Below are 15,774 nucleotides of genomic sequence, written 5' to 3' on the forward strand. Positions count from 1 at the left end.
TCTCACATGGACTCAAATAACCTGTGTTTCGCTGTCAAGGGTATATTGAGGTCAGGCTCTTAGCCAATCACCTTCTTAGTAAAAAGGCAGTGAAAATATTCCAGATTTCTGAATTCTCAGACCATGCAGTGCATTGAAAGGCACAAGGACAGATTATTAAGCATTTGCGCCAGTGCAAAGTTTGCACCTTTGTTTTCTATACTTGCAGTAAGGTTGTAATTTTCACAATCTTTTATTGACCTTTACCAGTACATTTTGGGGCACATATTCATAAACCGTCTCAGAGTAATATCGCTGATCTAGGATCTGTTTAGCCTTTTCGAAAGGGGGGACTTGGTCCTAGATCGGCACTCCTAAGATTCTTTATGAATACAGGCCCATTTGCAAACTTTGAACTAGTGCAATCTTTGAGTAAATCTGATCCTATAAGTATCTATGGCTTATGCTCAGATTACTCATTAGGATTGCATACTCAGTCTGTTTTGTTCCTGGTTGGCCAGGCAGCAGGTCAGCAGGTGTCTGTTTCTAAAAGCAGGATGATGTAGGAGTGTTTGGTATTTACTCTCTCTGAGTGGTTGGTGTCAGGCACACCTTTTTAAATCTCACTAACAGGATGTGGACACCACAATCGAGTAGGAGTTGGACAATTTGGATGGGGTTTTGAGAAATGTTTAAGAAATTAGACATGAAATACAACCAGGGGTCATACTGGGAGAAATAATGGTAGAGGGTCAGTGATAGATGTGGCCCAGAATGCAGTAAGTGTTGCTGCAACCATATCCCACTCCACTCCCAGGGATAAGGTTTGGTGTTCATGTATATTAAACTTACTATATCGGGAAACATGAATCGACTTTGTCGACATACATTGTGGTTGTCATAGTTACACGCATTGTGTGTAAACAGAGGAGAGGCAAGGCCCTGGGGACATTACAGGGGGGAAACTGTGCGGTCAAGCAGGGTCACAAACCAGAGGGAAAAAACTCCAAGAATTTCTCAGGAGTGTGGTCTCTGTGTCTSCCTGTCCTGTTGGCTGGTAGTGGTTGGTGGTGGGGGTGGGTTGTGGCGGTGTTGGGCTCAAAGCAGCCTTTCATTCCAGCTGGGCTTTGAGAGATAATTTTTTTCTTCTTTCCTGGCCATACCGTACAGCGGGCTATACCTCCTCTGGCCTGTAACAAATGGGAATGGGAATGTCTGTTTGGGCTGTCAGAAAGCACTCCGCTGGTTGACATCACTGTAATTCGATAAGCAGTCTCTGACTGGACCTCCTCTATTGGTTTGTTAGGTATACCAGGGGCTGGGGGCGGAGAGGAGAGAGGTGGGGAGAGAAGAGGTAGGTGGTTCTTGAAAAGGAATGAAAGAGGGTCTTTGTCCTGAAAATGTTTTCCTTTTATTTTTTCACCCACTCCCCTGCTTCCTCTCTCCACTCCTCTCTCCTCTCACCTTTGGGGTTTTTCTGGGGTGTGTGGCCAAAAAATATTTGTTGGGGGTGAGAGTATATAAAGGTCCTTCAGGAGTTGAGATTTCTCACACTCAGTTTGAAAGGGTTTCTGTCCAAAGGAAGACTGACCAGGAGAGTCCAGGGCAGAGCTGACCATGAACAGATTAGCGCTCCTATGTCTCTGCCTATGCGCAGCAGTCTCACTAATCAGTGGGAAGCCCAGCAGGAGAGCAGAGAAGCTCAGGAGGTCCAAACCCCTGGTAGCAACTGACTCATCTGAACCGGATGATACTAATGATGCTGTTTTCCCCGGTAAGTTTTCAACATGATTTTGGAAAAGGGTGGTGGAATTTTAGATGGAGGAAATGTGCATGCATACTTCACAGTGCTTCTAGTTTTTGTGATTATAGCATTTACCCAAGTCAAGGGTGGTCCACAATGCTTCACAAAGAACTGCATTCAGTTTTTTAAGACTGAATTGGAGTGTGTGGCTTGTATCAGTTTCATGTGTACTTTACCTGTGGATCATGTGTCGTGCAGGTGAGTAATGCTATGTGTGTCTGTGTGTGTATGTGTGTGTGTGTCTGTCTGTCTATTGCAGTCCGCAACGGGCAGTGCTCGGTGAATGGGATGTCCCTGTTTGACGGGGCTATGTGGTCGCCTCAGCCCTGCCTCGTGTGCCAGTGTCAGATGGGAACTGTCAGCTGTCACCCTGTTCCCTGCGCCGGTAAGCTGCAGCTGCATTTACACAGCAGCCAGTTTGTACGTCTGCCTTCACTCCTARTGTTCATCATTCAAGTTGTAGATTGTTATTGAACGATTATAGTCTTATTTGTGGTCATTAGATTTCATGGCAGCTTCTAGTTGAAATGGTCCATGCTCCCATAAAGTGTACAAATTGATCAGGGCATGGAATTGAACATACATACAGTACCATCCAAAAGTTTGGACACACCTACTCATTTAAGGGTTTTTCTTTATTTTTGCTATTTTCTACATTGTAGAATAATAGTAAAGACATCAAAACTATACAATAACACATATGAAATCATGTAGTAACCAAAAAAGGGTTAAACATATCAATATATATTTTATACTTGAGATTCTTCAAAATATCTACGCTTGCCTTGATGACAGCTTTGCACACTCTTGACATGGTCTCAAGCAGCTTCATGAGGTAGTCACCTGGAATGCATTTCAATTAACAGGTGTGCCTTGTTAAAAGTTAATTTGTGGAATTTCTTTCCTTCTTAATGCGTTTGACCCAATCAGTTGTGTTGWGACAAGGTAGGGTTGGTATACAGAAGATAGCCCTATTTGGTAAAAGTCCATATTATGGCAAGAACAGCTCAAATAAGCAAAAATAAATGACAATCCATCATTACTTTAAGACATGAAGGTCAGTCAATGCGGAAAATGTCAAGAACTTTTAAAAACCATTGAGCGCTATGATGAAACTGGGCTATTTGACAAAGAAGGAGAGTGATGGAGTGCTGCATCAGATGACCTGGCCTCCACAATCATCCGATCTCAACCCAATTGAGATGGTTTGGGATGAGTTGGACCGCAGAGTGAAGGAAAATCAGCCAACAAGTGCTCAGCATATGTGGGAACTCCTTCAAGACTGTTGGAAAAGCATTCCAGGTAAAGCTGTTTGAGAGAATGCCAAGAGTGTGCAAAGCTGTCATCGAGGCAAGGGTGACTACTTTGAAGAATCTCAAATATAAAATATATTTTGATTTGTTTAACAGTTTTTTGGTTACTACATGATTCCATATGTGTTATTTCATAGTTGTGATGTCTTCACTATTATTCTACAATGTAGAAAATAGTAAAAATAAAGAAAAGCCATGGAATGAGTAGGTGTGTCCAAACTTTTGACTGGTACTGTACATGTGTACATATATACTGTATAAATGTGAATTTAACATATATTGCTCTTTCCCTCAGGTTCAAACAACCAGCAGACAGTGGCTCCCAAAGCCAAGAAGCCCTCCCCTAATGCAGAGGACAAAGAGGGGATCCCAAAGTGGAAGAAGAGTTTCCAAAGGAGAGCAGGAAGTCAGAAGAAAGAGGAGCAGCCTGTTACTCCAGTGAAAGTGGTGGGGGCCCACGGGAATATGAAGAGGGCAATGCTATAGGACCTGCACAGCAGATGAACTAACAATGCTTTAAATGTTGTTTATGATGCAGGTTGGCGTTTATTGTCATTATTCTTGTCCTGGAGGCAGAACTGGGCGATTTAGGGTTAGGATTTAGGGTTAGCAGTCTGGTTAAGGTTAGGGTTAAGGTTAGGGTTAGGTTTAAAATCATATTTTATGACTTTGTGGCTGTGCCAGCTAGTGACCACTTTGCAGAGCTGCCTCCAGAACAAGATTCATGATGAAAAACACTAACCTGCGTTTATGACTGAGAATTGGCTGACAGGGATATTTGTGAGGACAATGAGTCACCAAATGCAGAATCAATTTAAATTTATATAATGGTATATATTTTGTGTGTGATGTCTATGTTGTAAAACCCGTGGCCACCCAGAAGAAGAAGCAAGAAGAAGCGGTGAAGAAACTGGAAGTGGCAGTGAAGACAGAGGTTAGGAGGGCTGAGGTCCCTGTGGCCAAAAGGCGTGACCCGAAGATAACCAAAGTCAGCCTTCCATACCTTCCCTACGATGACGATGATGACGATCACGATGACCACGACCACAGCGAGCATGATGATGATGATGATGACGACGATGACGATTACATCATCAGGGCCATGGGAAAACCCACCATGAGGGCCAACGGGCACCCGGTTGTGGCACCAACGGGGAGACCAGTCACCATGGTGACTGGCCGACTGGCTACGACCACCACTAGGAAACCCGTGGTGAGGGCGCCGGGGCCAGGACATCCTGTGGTCACGTTCCCCAGGAAACACAGCATCATGGAGTCTCTCCCTGCTGGCTGCCTGCTCTTGGAGTCTCTGATCACCTGTGGCAGCACTGGCATGGCCCACATCCCCATCCTCTCAGACCAGGGGGTCAAGACCCTCTATCTGGCAGGTAAGGAGATAGAGATCTCACATGCTACTTACAGGGACAATTAGCATAGTCAAGCTATGTTTAATCAGTTTGAATTTCATGAAGGCAAAGGATTTATCATTGTCTATAATGGCTTCAATACAATCAAATGTGGTTTGCGGTGCATACACAGTTGCATATAAACATAGTTTGTACACAAAGATACTGCATAAACACTAATGCAGGTCCAATAGCATGAGGGCCCAGGTTTTTCTCTGTCTGAGGTGACTGGGTCAGCTTGTGTTCTATTCTCTTATCAGACAATAAGATCAGTAAGATCCCTCACCAGGCACTGGCTGGGCTGCCCAACCTGGAGTGGCTGGACCTGAGCAAGAACAAGCTGGACGACTCCTCCATCAGCCCTGACCTGTTCCGGGTGAGTCTTGGAGCATATTTCTTCTCAACATATTTGTCTTTGGTTCCAGTTGGACCTCTACTGCGCTCCCAGACCCACCTACACATCTCAGCCTTATGTTACTGAGGGCTCTATTGACCATTCTCATGCTGCATTACCTGGATTCCTCTCGGACTGTTCTGATAGAATATTAACATGGAATATATGTCACAGTCTAGTGTTATAGAACAGGGTTTGCAATACTCGGTCCTGGATCCCTCCCCTGTGTGCACGTCTTGTTTTTTGCTCTAGCATTACAAAGCTGATTCAAATAATCTAAGCTTGATGATGAGTTGGTTATTTGAATCAGCTGTGTGAGCAAAAAACAAAACGTGCACCCAGGGGTAGCCCTCAGGACCAAGTTCGGGAAACCCTGTTATAGAATAGTACAGGTATGTGCATGTTACAGTCATTTAAGTTATAGGTAGCGCCTAATGTTTCAACAAGATGATCCATCTTGTAGTTGGACTGCAAGAACTCCTGCTGTCTCCCAGGTAGTGCATAAGAGCAGAAGTCGAATCTGGCGCCATCAGGTTGAATCTCACTTAGCTGTTGAAATAAATCGGGGAATATTGTCGGTCAACAGACAAGCCACAACTAAAAACAGAACAATAATTTTTGGTAAGGTGTCCTAACATTCACCTGTTCCCACTCAGTTGTCATAGTCCCTTGATGCCAAGAACTCACAGTGCTAAAAACTACCTTGAGAGAACATTAGTGTTTATCAACTACTCTGCTTGCAGTACATCTCAGAGTTGACAAAGACTATATAACAAAACACATTATGAGAAACACTTCATAAATAAGACAAATAAAATCCCCACAGTGAGAACAGCCATTGCTGGAGAAATTAAATTATTATTCCTGCGCCATTGAAAAACACAATTATGTACATAGCCTACAAGCCTATTACAGAGTATAGTAATTACGTAGGTTATTCAGCTGGTAGTTACACTGGTATAAGGCCGTATACCATCAATGTGTGTTTCATTTGGTACATCTCTTAAACAGCAAAGTAGAAGCGTAAAGTAAAATTGCAGTTCTTGTGCTTGGCCATAATAGAGAGAGAGGGACACTGGTTACATCACAGCACGCCTTCTGTTCTAGCACGCCTTCTGTTCTAAGGTGGGTGGATTTTTGGCTTGTTTCAGATCCTGACCAAGCTGAGGAGGCTGAATTTAGATGGCAACAATCTGACCAAAGTCCCCTCGTTTCTACCGCCATCCCTGGTGGAGCTGAAGATCAATGACAACAAGATCCTGGGCCTCACACCTAGTAGCTTTAAAGGTATAGGAGTGTGAGATTTACACACACACAGACAGGCAGACAGGCAGACGGACGGACGGACGGACGGACGGACGGACGGACGGACGGACGGACGGACGGACGGACGGACGGACGGACAGACAGACAGACAGACAGACAGACAGACAGACAGACAGAGACAGAGACAGAGACAGAGACAGAGACACAGACACAGACACAGACACAGACACAGACACAGACACAGACACAGACACAGACACAGACACAGACACAGACACAGACACAGACAGAGTGTGTTTGTGTGTATGTACAAAGATTTGTTCTGATAGGATGTGCAGAATAGTACTTTAGCATTGTTGGCATAGCCCATTTGGCAACAAATATCTGGAAAACAAGTCAAATAACTACATCAGATATTATTGACATGTTGATATTGTTGTGTTGCGATTTGAAAACGTGGCTCTCCTCAGGTTTGTCCAAACTGCTGACACTGGAGCTTGAGGATAACCACTTCCACGATGGGAATGTGTCACCTTTGACCTTCCGGCCCCTGAAGAAACTCATCTATCTTCGACTGGAGGACAACAAGTTCCGGGCCATCCCCTCTGGGCTTCCTACGACCCTGCAGGTCAGTGATTGGACAAGGTGCCTGTGATGCCACTTTAGTGAGCATGCAGGAGCCAATGACATGCAGTAAGTAGCCTCAATCCAACAGAGGAGTTTAGCTTGGGGAGGCATGACTTTCTGAGACATTTGGGTCAATCAAACWAAATTATTTTCCCTTATTTGAAATACTTATTGGGTGCAGAGCCATGATGTAGTGGTCACACTCCCCGGCACATGTCACGTATACAACTCCCCACTGGATACCAGAGTTCAATCCTTGCGTCCAGCCTTCCCCATCTAATTTCCCCACTGTCTGAATAAAGTCAAAATATACAGTATATAATAAAAAATAAATACGCCTTGGTATAGTCCACAGACTCGTCAATAATGTAGTAACATGACAGAGGTTTCTGATCTTTTACTAAACATGCATTGTTTTTTGTAATTGCAAGCTAGGTCCACACATATCACAAACTCCGATCTGTAGTGTGTAGACTGGTTAGGTCCCGCTCACCCCCCTAACAACACAGTAGGTCCCCCTCACCCCCTAGACAACACAGGTGGTCCCCTCACCTCCTACCACGAGTAGGTCCCCTCCCCCCTAACAGACAGTAGGTCCCCCCTACCGCCTAACAACACAGTGGTCCCCTCCCCCTAACACACAGTAGGTTCCTCCCATAACAACTCAGTAGGTCCCTCACCCCCTTAACAACACAGTAGGTCCCCTCACCCTTAAACAACACAGTAGGATCCTCCCCCCCCTAACAACACAGTATGGTCCCCTCCCCTAACAACACAGTAGGTCCCCCTCCCCCTAACAACTCAGTAGGTCCCTCCCCACCTTAACAAACAGTAGGTCCCCCTCACCCACTTACCAACAAGTAGGATTCCTTCCGCTAAAACCAGTAGGTCCCTCCCCCTAACACACAGTAGGTCCACCCTCCCCTAAACAAACAGTAAGGTCCCCCTCACACCTTACACAAGTAGGTCCCCTAACCCCTTACAAACAGTGGTCCTCAACGCCTACAACACAGTAGGTCCCCCCTCCCTACAACAGTAGTTCCCTCCTAACAACACAGTAGGTCCCCCTCACCCCCTAAAACAACAGTAGGTCCCTCTCCCCCTAACAACACGTAGGTCCTCCCCCTAACAACAAGTATAGGCCCCTCACCCTAACAACACAGTAAGGTCCCCTCACCCCTAACACACAGTAGGTCCCTACCCCCCTAACACAATAAGGCTCCTCACCCCCTTAACAACACAGTATGTCCCCTCCCCCTAACAACTCAATAGGTCCCATCCCTCTAACAACACAGTAAGGTCCATCCCCTTAACAACACAGTAGGCCTCACTTACCCGCCTTACAACACAGTATGGTCCCCTCACCCTATACAACTCAGTAGGTCCCACCCCCTACATACACGTTATGTCCCGCTCCCCCTAACACGTCATAGTCCCATCCCCCTAACAACACAGTAGGCCCATCCCGTTAACAACAGAGTAGGGTCCCCTCACCCCCTTAACAACAGTAGGTCCTCACCCCTAACACTCAGTAGGTTCATCCCCTAAAACACAGTAGTCCCGATCCCATAACCACAGTAGGTTCCCCTCCCCTAACATAACCAGTAGGTCCCCCTCCCCCTACAAACAGTAGGTGCCTCCCCCTAAAACACCGGTAGGTTCCCTCACCCTAGAAAACAGTAGTCCCCCCCTTACAACACAGTAGGTCCCCTCAGCCTAACAAACAGTTAGGTTCCCTCCCCCCTAAACGTAAGGTCCCCTCAGCCTAACAGACAGTAGGGTCCTCACCCCTAAAAAACAGTAGGTCCATCACCGCTAAAAAAAGTAGGGTCTCCTCCCTACAATAAGTACGGTTCCCTCACCCGCTAACAACAAAGTGGTCTCCCTCCCTCAAAAACAGTAGGTCCCTCACCCCTCTAAACAACAAGGTGGTTCCTCACCGCCTAACAACACAGTAGAATCCCCTCACCTAACAACACAGTAGGTCCCCTCCCCTAACACAAGTAGGTTCTCCCCTAACAAACGACGTAGGTTGAACTCTAAAAACATGGATACTAAAGGTTTTTGCGACTTGTATTTCCAGACACTTCACCTGTCAGATAACAGAATAGAAGAGGTACATGAGAGGATCCTTAACAAGACCGTTAACCTCAGGTTTCTGGACCTCAGTTATAACAAGATCCGGGAGGACCGCATAGCCCCAAGGGCCTGGATACACCTGTTGTAAGTCCCAACAACCCAACCTCTCTCCATTCTTACTTTTGCAGCATTTAGGAGGTTGTTGTTCAGTGCAATGATTACTGATTTCTGCTACTCTGGTTTTGATCTCCACCTTGAAGGGAATATTAATGCAAACATACAGTATTTCAGATCCTCTGTATTTACTTTATGAATGTATTGAATATAATTTTTTGACAAACGATGTAGTAAAATGTATGAATATAAACATGATTACATACAGGATTCTGAAGCAAAACGTGAAATTATGTAATTCATCTGACACTCAGTGCATGTGTTAGTCTCCCAGTTTGAGTGGCAATAATGAGCGGAAAATATAATGTTTGCAGGGCACAATTTTAATTGCATATTTGAAGAATAAGGAGAAAGTGGGAAAAAAGAGAAGAGAGGGAAAAGCAGCGGAAGATTGTTTTGGGACGTGCTGATGTGGCTGGCTACACAGCGGATCAGCAGACACAGTCCAGCTTTATGATAGGTTCTGGAGAGAGTCAAGCCCAAAGGGAGGGACTGCTGGCTCTTAGTGGTTTGAAACTACAAAGTCGTGGCATAGATGTGATGGATATGATGGAACCCTCTGGTGAAAGATTTGGAAACATTGAACCAGCCTTCTAAAGGAAAGGTGGACTAGTAATATAGTCCTAAAATTGAAAAAACTCTGTCAATTGGAGACATAATGCAGTACATTCATTACCTTCTATCTCTTCATGTCTTCAAGCTTTTCACATATTGAGCAAAAGATCTCCCTGTATTTTCCTTACCATTTCAGAAAGTTGGAGTCGTTGGATCTGTCGCACAATAAGCTGGTGCATGTTCCCTCCTTCCTCCCTGTGGGCCTACAGCAGCTCCACCTGCACCACAACCAGATTGAGCGGATCCCTGGCTACGTGTTTGGCCACATGAAACCGGGATTGAACCTCCTTCACCTGTCCCACAACAGGCTGAGCAACGACGGCATTGATAATGTGTCATTCCTGGGTCTGTACAACACTCTGACTGAACTCCTGCTGGACCACAACCAGCTTCGCTCCATCCCCAGGGGGCTACTGAAGCTCAAGAGCCTGCAGCTTCTCCGCCTCAACCACAATGTTATCAGGTAACTCAACCACAACGTTAACAAATTACTCAACCACAATGTTATCAGGTAACTCAATCTCAATGTTATCAGGTAACTCAACTGTGAAGTTATCTGGTAATTCAGCTACAACGTTATCTAACATAATTAAGTTCCTCTCTCTGTACTCTTCCTCCCACTGGGAGACAAACCAACTTTGAGAAGAGGACAGTACTGTACTCTTTTTCGAAATAGAGACAGATAGCCAGTTAGCCACATGCAGTCTCTAACCATAATGGCACATCCAAATCTATTGTGAAATGTTATCAGGTAACTCAACTGTGAAGTTATCTGGTAATTCAGCTACAACGTTATCTAACATAATTAAGTTCCTCTCTCTGTACTCTTCCTCCCACTGGGAGACAAACCAACTTTGAGAAGAGGACAGTACTGTACTCTTTTTCGAAATAGAGACAGATAGCCAGTTAGCCACATGCAGTCTCTAACCATAATGGCACATCCAAATCTATTGTGAATCTCACCGTGTAATCTCACTGTGTAATTTTTGTTTTCTCTCTCAGTTGTTATTTCCTTTGATTGGGTCAAAGGTCCTTCTGTCTTGTCTGAGTATTCTGTCTTTCTATCAGTGGTCACTGAGTGTCCATCTGTCTGTTTTTCTCTCCTCCCTGCAGGTACGTTCCTCTGAACTCTCTGTGTGACACGCGCCTGAGCGACGACTCGCCCCTAATCTCCGTTCACCTGGAGTACAACTTGATTGACCGGCGCCTCATCCCACCCACTGCCCTCTCCTGCATCAAGACCTACCACAGCATCATACTACGGCCACAGAGTCACGAGGAAGATTACCACCATGAAGATTACTAGCATCCCTCTTCCTCCCCTCCCTCCTCCTCTTTCACCCCTCTCTCCAACCCCCTGTCAGTTTGTCCTGGGTTTGACCTAGTGCCTCATTACATAATTCCCTCTGAGTCTGTCTCTGATTGTCTTCTTCTCTGATGCGTTGTGATTAGGTTAGTCAGACTTATGATACCCACGCTGTATGCAACAGGTGAACTTAGACTTCTATCCTAAGTCTTACCATAAGTCCAGGGCAATGTTAATGCAACCAGCCCTTTGTCAGTGGGCTTCATTATCACAAGTAATAAGACAGATTATGTGTTTGTCTTTGACCTGTTTCACAGATTCACTCTGTAAGGCAGTGTTAGGTTTTACTTGTGACTTTAATCTTGCTTGATAGTAGCATGTATCAAAAGAAACAGAATGTGCAGTTACCCAGGGTGATCCAGGTAGSTACTTGAAAGTAGTGCCCTCTACTCTAGACTCACTGTTGTTTTTTATGAATTGATGAACAACTGTTTCAACTTTGTGACCAACTTGTGTAATGAAACATTTTGGAAATAAAACATGTAAAATAATTGCTGTTCATTGTCTATGGTTACTTTAAATAGCCTGTGTATGTCTTAGTAACTCAATCAATCTACATGTGCAGCACTGGGTAGAGGCAGTTGCTGGTTGTTTTATCCTTAGTTGATGCTTTATTTAAGTGGTTGGATAGTACAAAATTGATTATTTTGGGCATATATCTTACATATAATTTTCTTAGCTCACCAGGAGTGGTTGGATTGTAATTGGTGTATATACTGTAGATCTCAAATGCTAATGAGAAGAAGTTTAAAATAACTATCTCTCTCTCTTCCACATCACACAACACTCTCTCTCTCTCTCTCTCCTCTACTCATCTTCATCTCTCGGTCTCTCTCTCTCTCTCTCTTCTCTCTCTCTCTCTCTCTCTCTCTCTCTGCTCTCTCTCTCTCTCTCTCCTCTCTCTCTCTCTCTCTTCTCTCTCTCTCTCTCTCTCCTCTCTCTATCTTTCTCTCTGTGCAGAGCTCTGACTCTGCTGGCAGATGGGTTCACAGATAAAGGATCATCTCATGGAATAAAACACTTATCCTGTATATCAGTTTATGAGTTGTTGTTTTTTTACGGTAATGTCTTCTTGTCTCATTATGACTGTCACAGTAAATATATTTGAGCTTCTTGACTTAAAGATGATCATATATTCAGTATTATTTACAGTTAGAGGACACTATATGCTACAGATTTATTTCACAGTTGGTTGAACATTCTGCATTTGAAATGTTTTTGATTGTTAAAGTAATAAATAACATTTGAAATTGACTATGTATCTTTAAATTATTTGTTTTAGCATTCTGGGGGTGACGCAATCCTACCTAGCCTACAAATTATATATTCCTTTTATAGCTGTTGATCAATTTCCCTTGAGACAGAACAAACACGGATAATTTCACAAACAATCAAAACTTTGAGCCACCCCATACTGTAGTCAAAGTGCTCACTGCAGGAAGACAAATCTATTACAAAATGATAGACTAAGAATTTAATTTAACAGCAAATAAGTGATTTTTGTTTATGTCATCCATCTCATTCATTGTATTTAGAAATTTGACCCTCCAGCCTGGCCTCATAGACTAGACGTAACATAGTAAATGTCTGGTTACGTAAGACAGAAGGTTACTTAATGCAAAAACAAAAGTAGGGTAGCTGTTTGGGGTGGATGGCTAGGTGTATAAAGTGAACATTTATCTCAATACGGACAACTTTGCAATACCTACTACTTTTTTAGATACTTTGCAACTACTTACAGTAGCATGTGTAGCTAATGTTAGCCACAGCCAATTGGAATTCTTAGTATATCATACATTTTGCAAATTTGTAACATATTGTAAGATTTGGAATTCGTGAAATGGATGATGGACAGCCACAAATTAAAACATATCATACTAATTTACTTTTACTATGTTACCGCTACTCCAGCACAGGTTGGACCCTATGCTGAAATAGCATATGCTTTGGGAAAAGAGTGGCTGTGAAAGAGTGGGGGCTGGATTCAATCTGTATCACGGAAGTATCGAGGAAGATCCACATAAAAATGTAAAGGTCATTTTAGAATGAGCCGACATATGCAGTGTTTTACCGTGAATGCAGTCTCTAAGAATGTGGGAACAAAATTTCAATCGAGCTATAATGTGGATCTTCCACAATACTTCTGCGAAACGGATTGAATCCAGCCCTTAGTCTATAAAAAACCTTTCCTGAGAAAAGCCAGTTATGTGGCTTCTGGGGCCTTACTGTGGTAAAGGGTGTGGGAGTTTGACTCCTGAGAGGGGGAGGAAGCAGGCCTTTCACAACACGTGGCAAAGGCAGAGAAAAGTCAAACTCCAGTTCCACAGTAAAGAGTAAAGACTCTTTGCTCATATGAAAAAATAACTTCTTATTTTCAACAAAGAACCTTGAACTGAAGGCTCATCTGAGATTATTCCAAATTACCTTAGGGCATCTATTGATAGTTTGCAGTACAATCCTGCTAATACATATTGACAGATAGCACACAGTGTAGTAGTTACAGACCCAAAGACCACATAGTATCCATGGTCCATGATTGTACTGCTTCTTATGCCAAGCCCAAAATTGATGGGAAGAGTAAGACTGACTTTTAAGTGAGAACGCCTATYACATCTATGATAGATCACATCTTGAGATTGAAGCCTAACAAACATATGTATGAAAGCCAGGGTGTATTTCCCTCTTTGTCCCTGGTTACTATTTGTTTTGGACTGACTTTTGCTCTGGAGTGGCAATGTTGACTATGAAATTACTCATAACTGTAACACAATGCTAGCTATAGGTTTGGTATGTGTGTGTGAGTGTGTGTGACAAACAGAGAGACATTTTTGTTATTTTAAACTTCTTCTCATTCAATATCTACACTATATACAATACAATCCCACCACTCCTGGTGAGTTAAGCAAATTATATTTAAGATATATGCCCAAAATAAACCATTTTGTATTATCTCACCACTTAAAGGGCAAATTCAGCATCCACTAAGGATGAAACAACCAGCAACTGCCTGAGTGTGTGTGTTTTAATCACACCATAGAGCAGGGGACACAAATCAGTATTGTTTTATTTTCTAACTGGAAGTTAATTAAGCAATAAGGCCTGAGGGGGTGTGGTATATGGCCAATATACCACAGCTAAGCGCTGTTCTTAGGGATGATGCAAGGCGGAGTGCCTGGATACAGCTCTTAGCCGTGGTATATTGGTCATATACTGCTTACCCCAGAGGTACATTATTGCTATTATAAACTGGTTACCAACATAATTAGAACGGTAAAAATAATTATTTTGTCATACCCGTGGTATACGGTCTGATATACTACCGCTTTCAGCCAATCAGCATTCAGGGCTCAAACCACCCAGTTTATAATAGATTTTACATTGAGGAGCAACTCTGCAATTGTAGGCTACAGGAATAGTTGCTGGATTCATAACTGTGGTTCTTTATTGACTGCTGTTCATTTTCCTTGTGCTTTTTTTTGTCTTACTCTTGTGATTTCTCTTCAACAAAAGGCTTAGCCATGATTCCCTTCTCTGTTGTCCTTCTCCTGCTGTGTGCCACCCCTCTACCCATCCCCTCTGTGGCACTGCCCTTTGAGCAGAAGGGCTTCTTGGACTTTGGGAAGAGCATCGATGTAGAGGGGCTGATGATGATGATGAACGATGAAGAGGAGGGCTCAGCAGTTGAGGAATACTACAAACCAGAACAGCCTTCTTGCCCATTCGGCTGTCAGTGTAACCAGAAGGTTGTGCAGTGCTCTGACTTGGGTGAGTTAAGAGATACAAAGTCACAATATTATATTCTCTCCAAATGATTCTTCACACTTAACATACAATTGTTAATGTGTAGACAGCAGCCACACTGCACAACTGCACGTTACTTGTTAGTGCTACGTGGAGTCTGGGGTATCTGGTGTCTTCCTAATTATATGGTGACATCTCACACACAAACAACAACAAAGTGCAACATATGCATACAAACCATAGCCCAGAAAATTACTCAGCATTTACCAAATTACAGTATGATGATAAATTCTAACTTGTAGAATTATCCAGACATAACCTTAAGAGTGAGAACATACTGTGTGTGTCCAAGAGGTATATTGTCATGATTCATAGATTTAACACTTTTTGAAAAGCAACAATAACAACTGTTTATATTACAACTGAATTGTAATCATTGTGAACTGACAGAATGTGGAAAAGTTTGTAAAGTCAAGCAGGTAAGTTCATCTCTTGTGGTTTGATCTGCAGGTTCACACTATGTGCCATATGACGTCCCCCTGGACACCAGGCTCTTGGACCTTCAAAGCAACCAGATCAGAGAGATAAGAGAGGATGACTTCAAGGGTCTCAGCAACCTCTATGTGAGCACCAACAGTCATAACACAAATGGTGAAAGAGAGTTCTGGCATTTCAATAGAAGGATACATCACTTGTCTGTCTTTGCTTTTTTCATAGTAGTGCCCCCTTTCAGTGTCCATACTGAAAACATAAACACTTTTAATGCTGTTAAAAGTAATATATTGTTTACTATATATAGTACATAACTTATTATATAATGGTAATGGGTTGATTCGTATCTGTGTTTGAATATATCATGGTTTAGTATTACAATGAAAACAATGCTTGTATTATTCTATGAGCGATGGTCTATATTTATTTTGGGTCAGGGTGGCTGGTCTCCTCATGACCTATCCCTCTTTTCTCAGGCTCTGGTGTTGGTGAATAACAAGATCTCCAGGGTGCACCCG

The 15,774-nt window shown here is 43.3% G+C and overlaps 2 protein-coding genes across 3 annotated transcripts in view; both read left to right on the top strand.

Moving 5' to 3' along the window:
- Window positions 1–1,354: 1,354 nt before the first annotated feature.
- On the top strand, window positions 1,355–11,514 carry si:dkey-6n6.1 (extracellular matrix protein 2). Of its 2 annotated transcripts, none has more exons than XM_023991191.3 (10): window positions 1,355–1,753; window positions 2,043–2,168; window positions 3,392–3,543; window positions 3,977–4,484; window positions 4,763–4,878; window positions 6,048–6,183; window positions 6,633–6,790; window positions 8,873–9,012; window positions 9,794–10,120; window positions 10,771–11,514. In XM_023991191.3, the coding sequence occupies exons 1-10, from the start codon at window positions 1,597–1,599 to the stop codon at window positions 10,961–10,963; spliced, it is 2,013 nt and encodes a 670-aa protein (XP_023846959.1). In that variant the 5' UTR covers window positions 1,355–1,596; the 3' UTR covers window positions 10,964–11,514. The 2 variants fall into 2 exon arrangements, with proteins under 2 accessions (XP_023846959.1, XP_023846960.1); XM_023991192.3 differs by having other exon boundaries at window positions 1,358–1,753; window positions 3,980–4,484.
- A 2,809-nt stretch (window positions 11,515–14,323) lies between these two features.
- Window positions 14,324–15,774, top strand: part of LOC111966083 (biglycan-like) — an 8,187-nt gene continuing 6,736 nt past the window's right edge. Inside the window, exons 1-3 of the mRNA XM_070444320.1 lie at window positions 14,324–14,788; window positions 15,275–15,387; window positions 15,733–15,765. Of these exons, the coding sequence (XP_070300421.1) occupies window positions 14,542–14,788; window positions 15,275–15,387; window positions 15,733–15,765 (393 nt within the window). The 5' untranslated portion in view covers window positions 14,324–14,541. The remainder of the gene's footprint in view (window positions 14,789–15,274; window positions 15,388–15,732; window positions 15,766–15,774) is intronic.

Source organism: Salvelinus sp. IW2-2015, linkage group LG7 (genome assembly GCF_002910315.2).
Source record: "Salvelinus sp. IW2-2015 linkage group LG7, ASM291031v2, whole genome shotgun sequence".
Lineage (NCBI taxonomy): Eukaryota > Metazoa > Chordata > Actinopteri > Salmoniformes > Salmonidae > Salvelinus > Salvelinus sp. IW2-2015.

Bases quoted from the DNA above. Each gene is read 5' to 3' on its own strand.
- si:dkey-6n6.1 (XM_023991191.3), top strand. From the start codon at position 1,597: ATGAACAGATTAGCGCTCCTATGTCTCTGCCTATGCGCAGCAGTCTCA. The intron at 1,754-2,042 runs GTAAGTTTTCAA...TGTCTATTGCAG, and splicing joins TAATGATGCTGTTTTCCCCG to TCCGCAACGGGCAGTGCTCG. The intron at 2,169-3,391 runs GTAAGCTGCAGC...TCTTTCCCTCAG, and splicing joins TCACCCTGTTCCCTGCGCCG to GTTCAAACAACCAGCAGACA.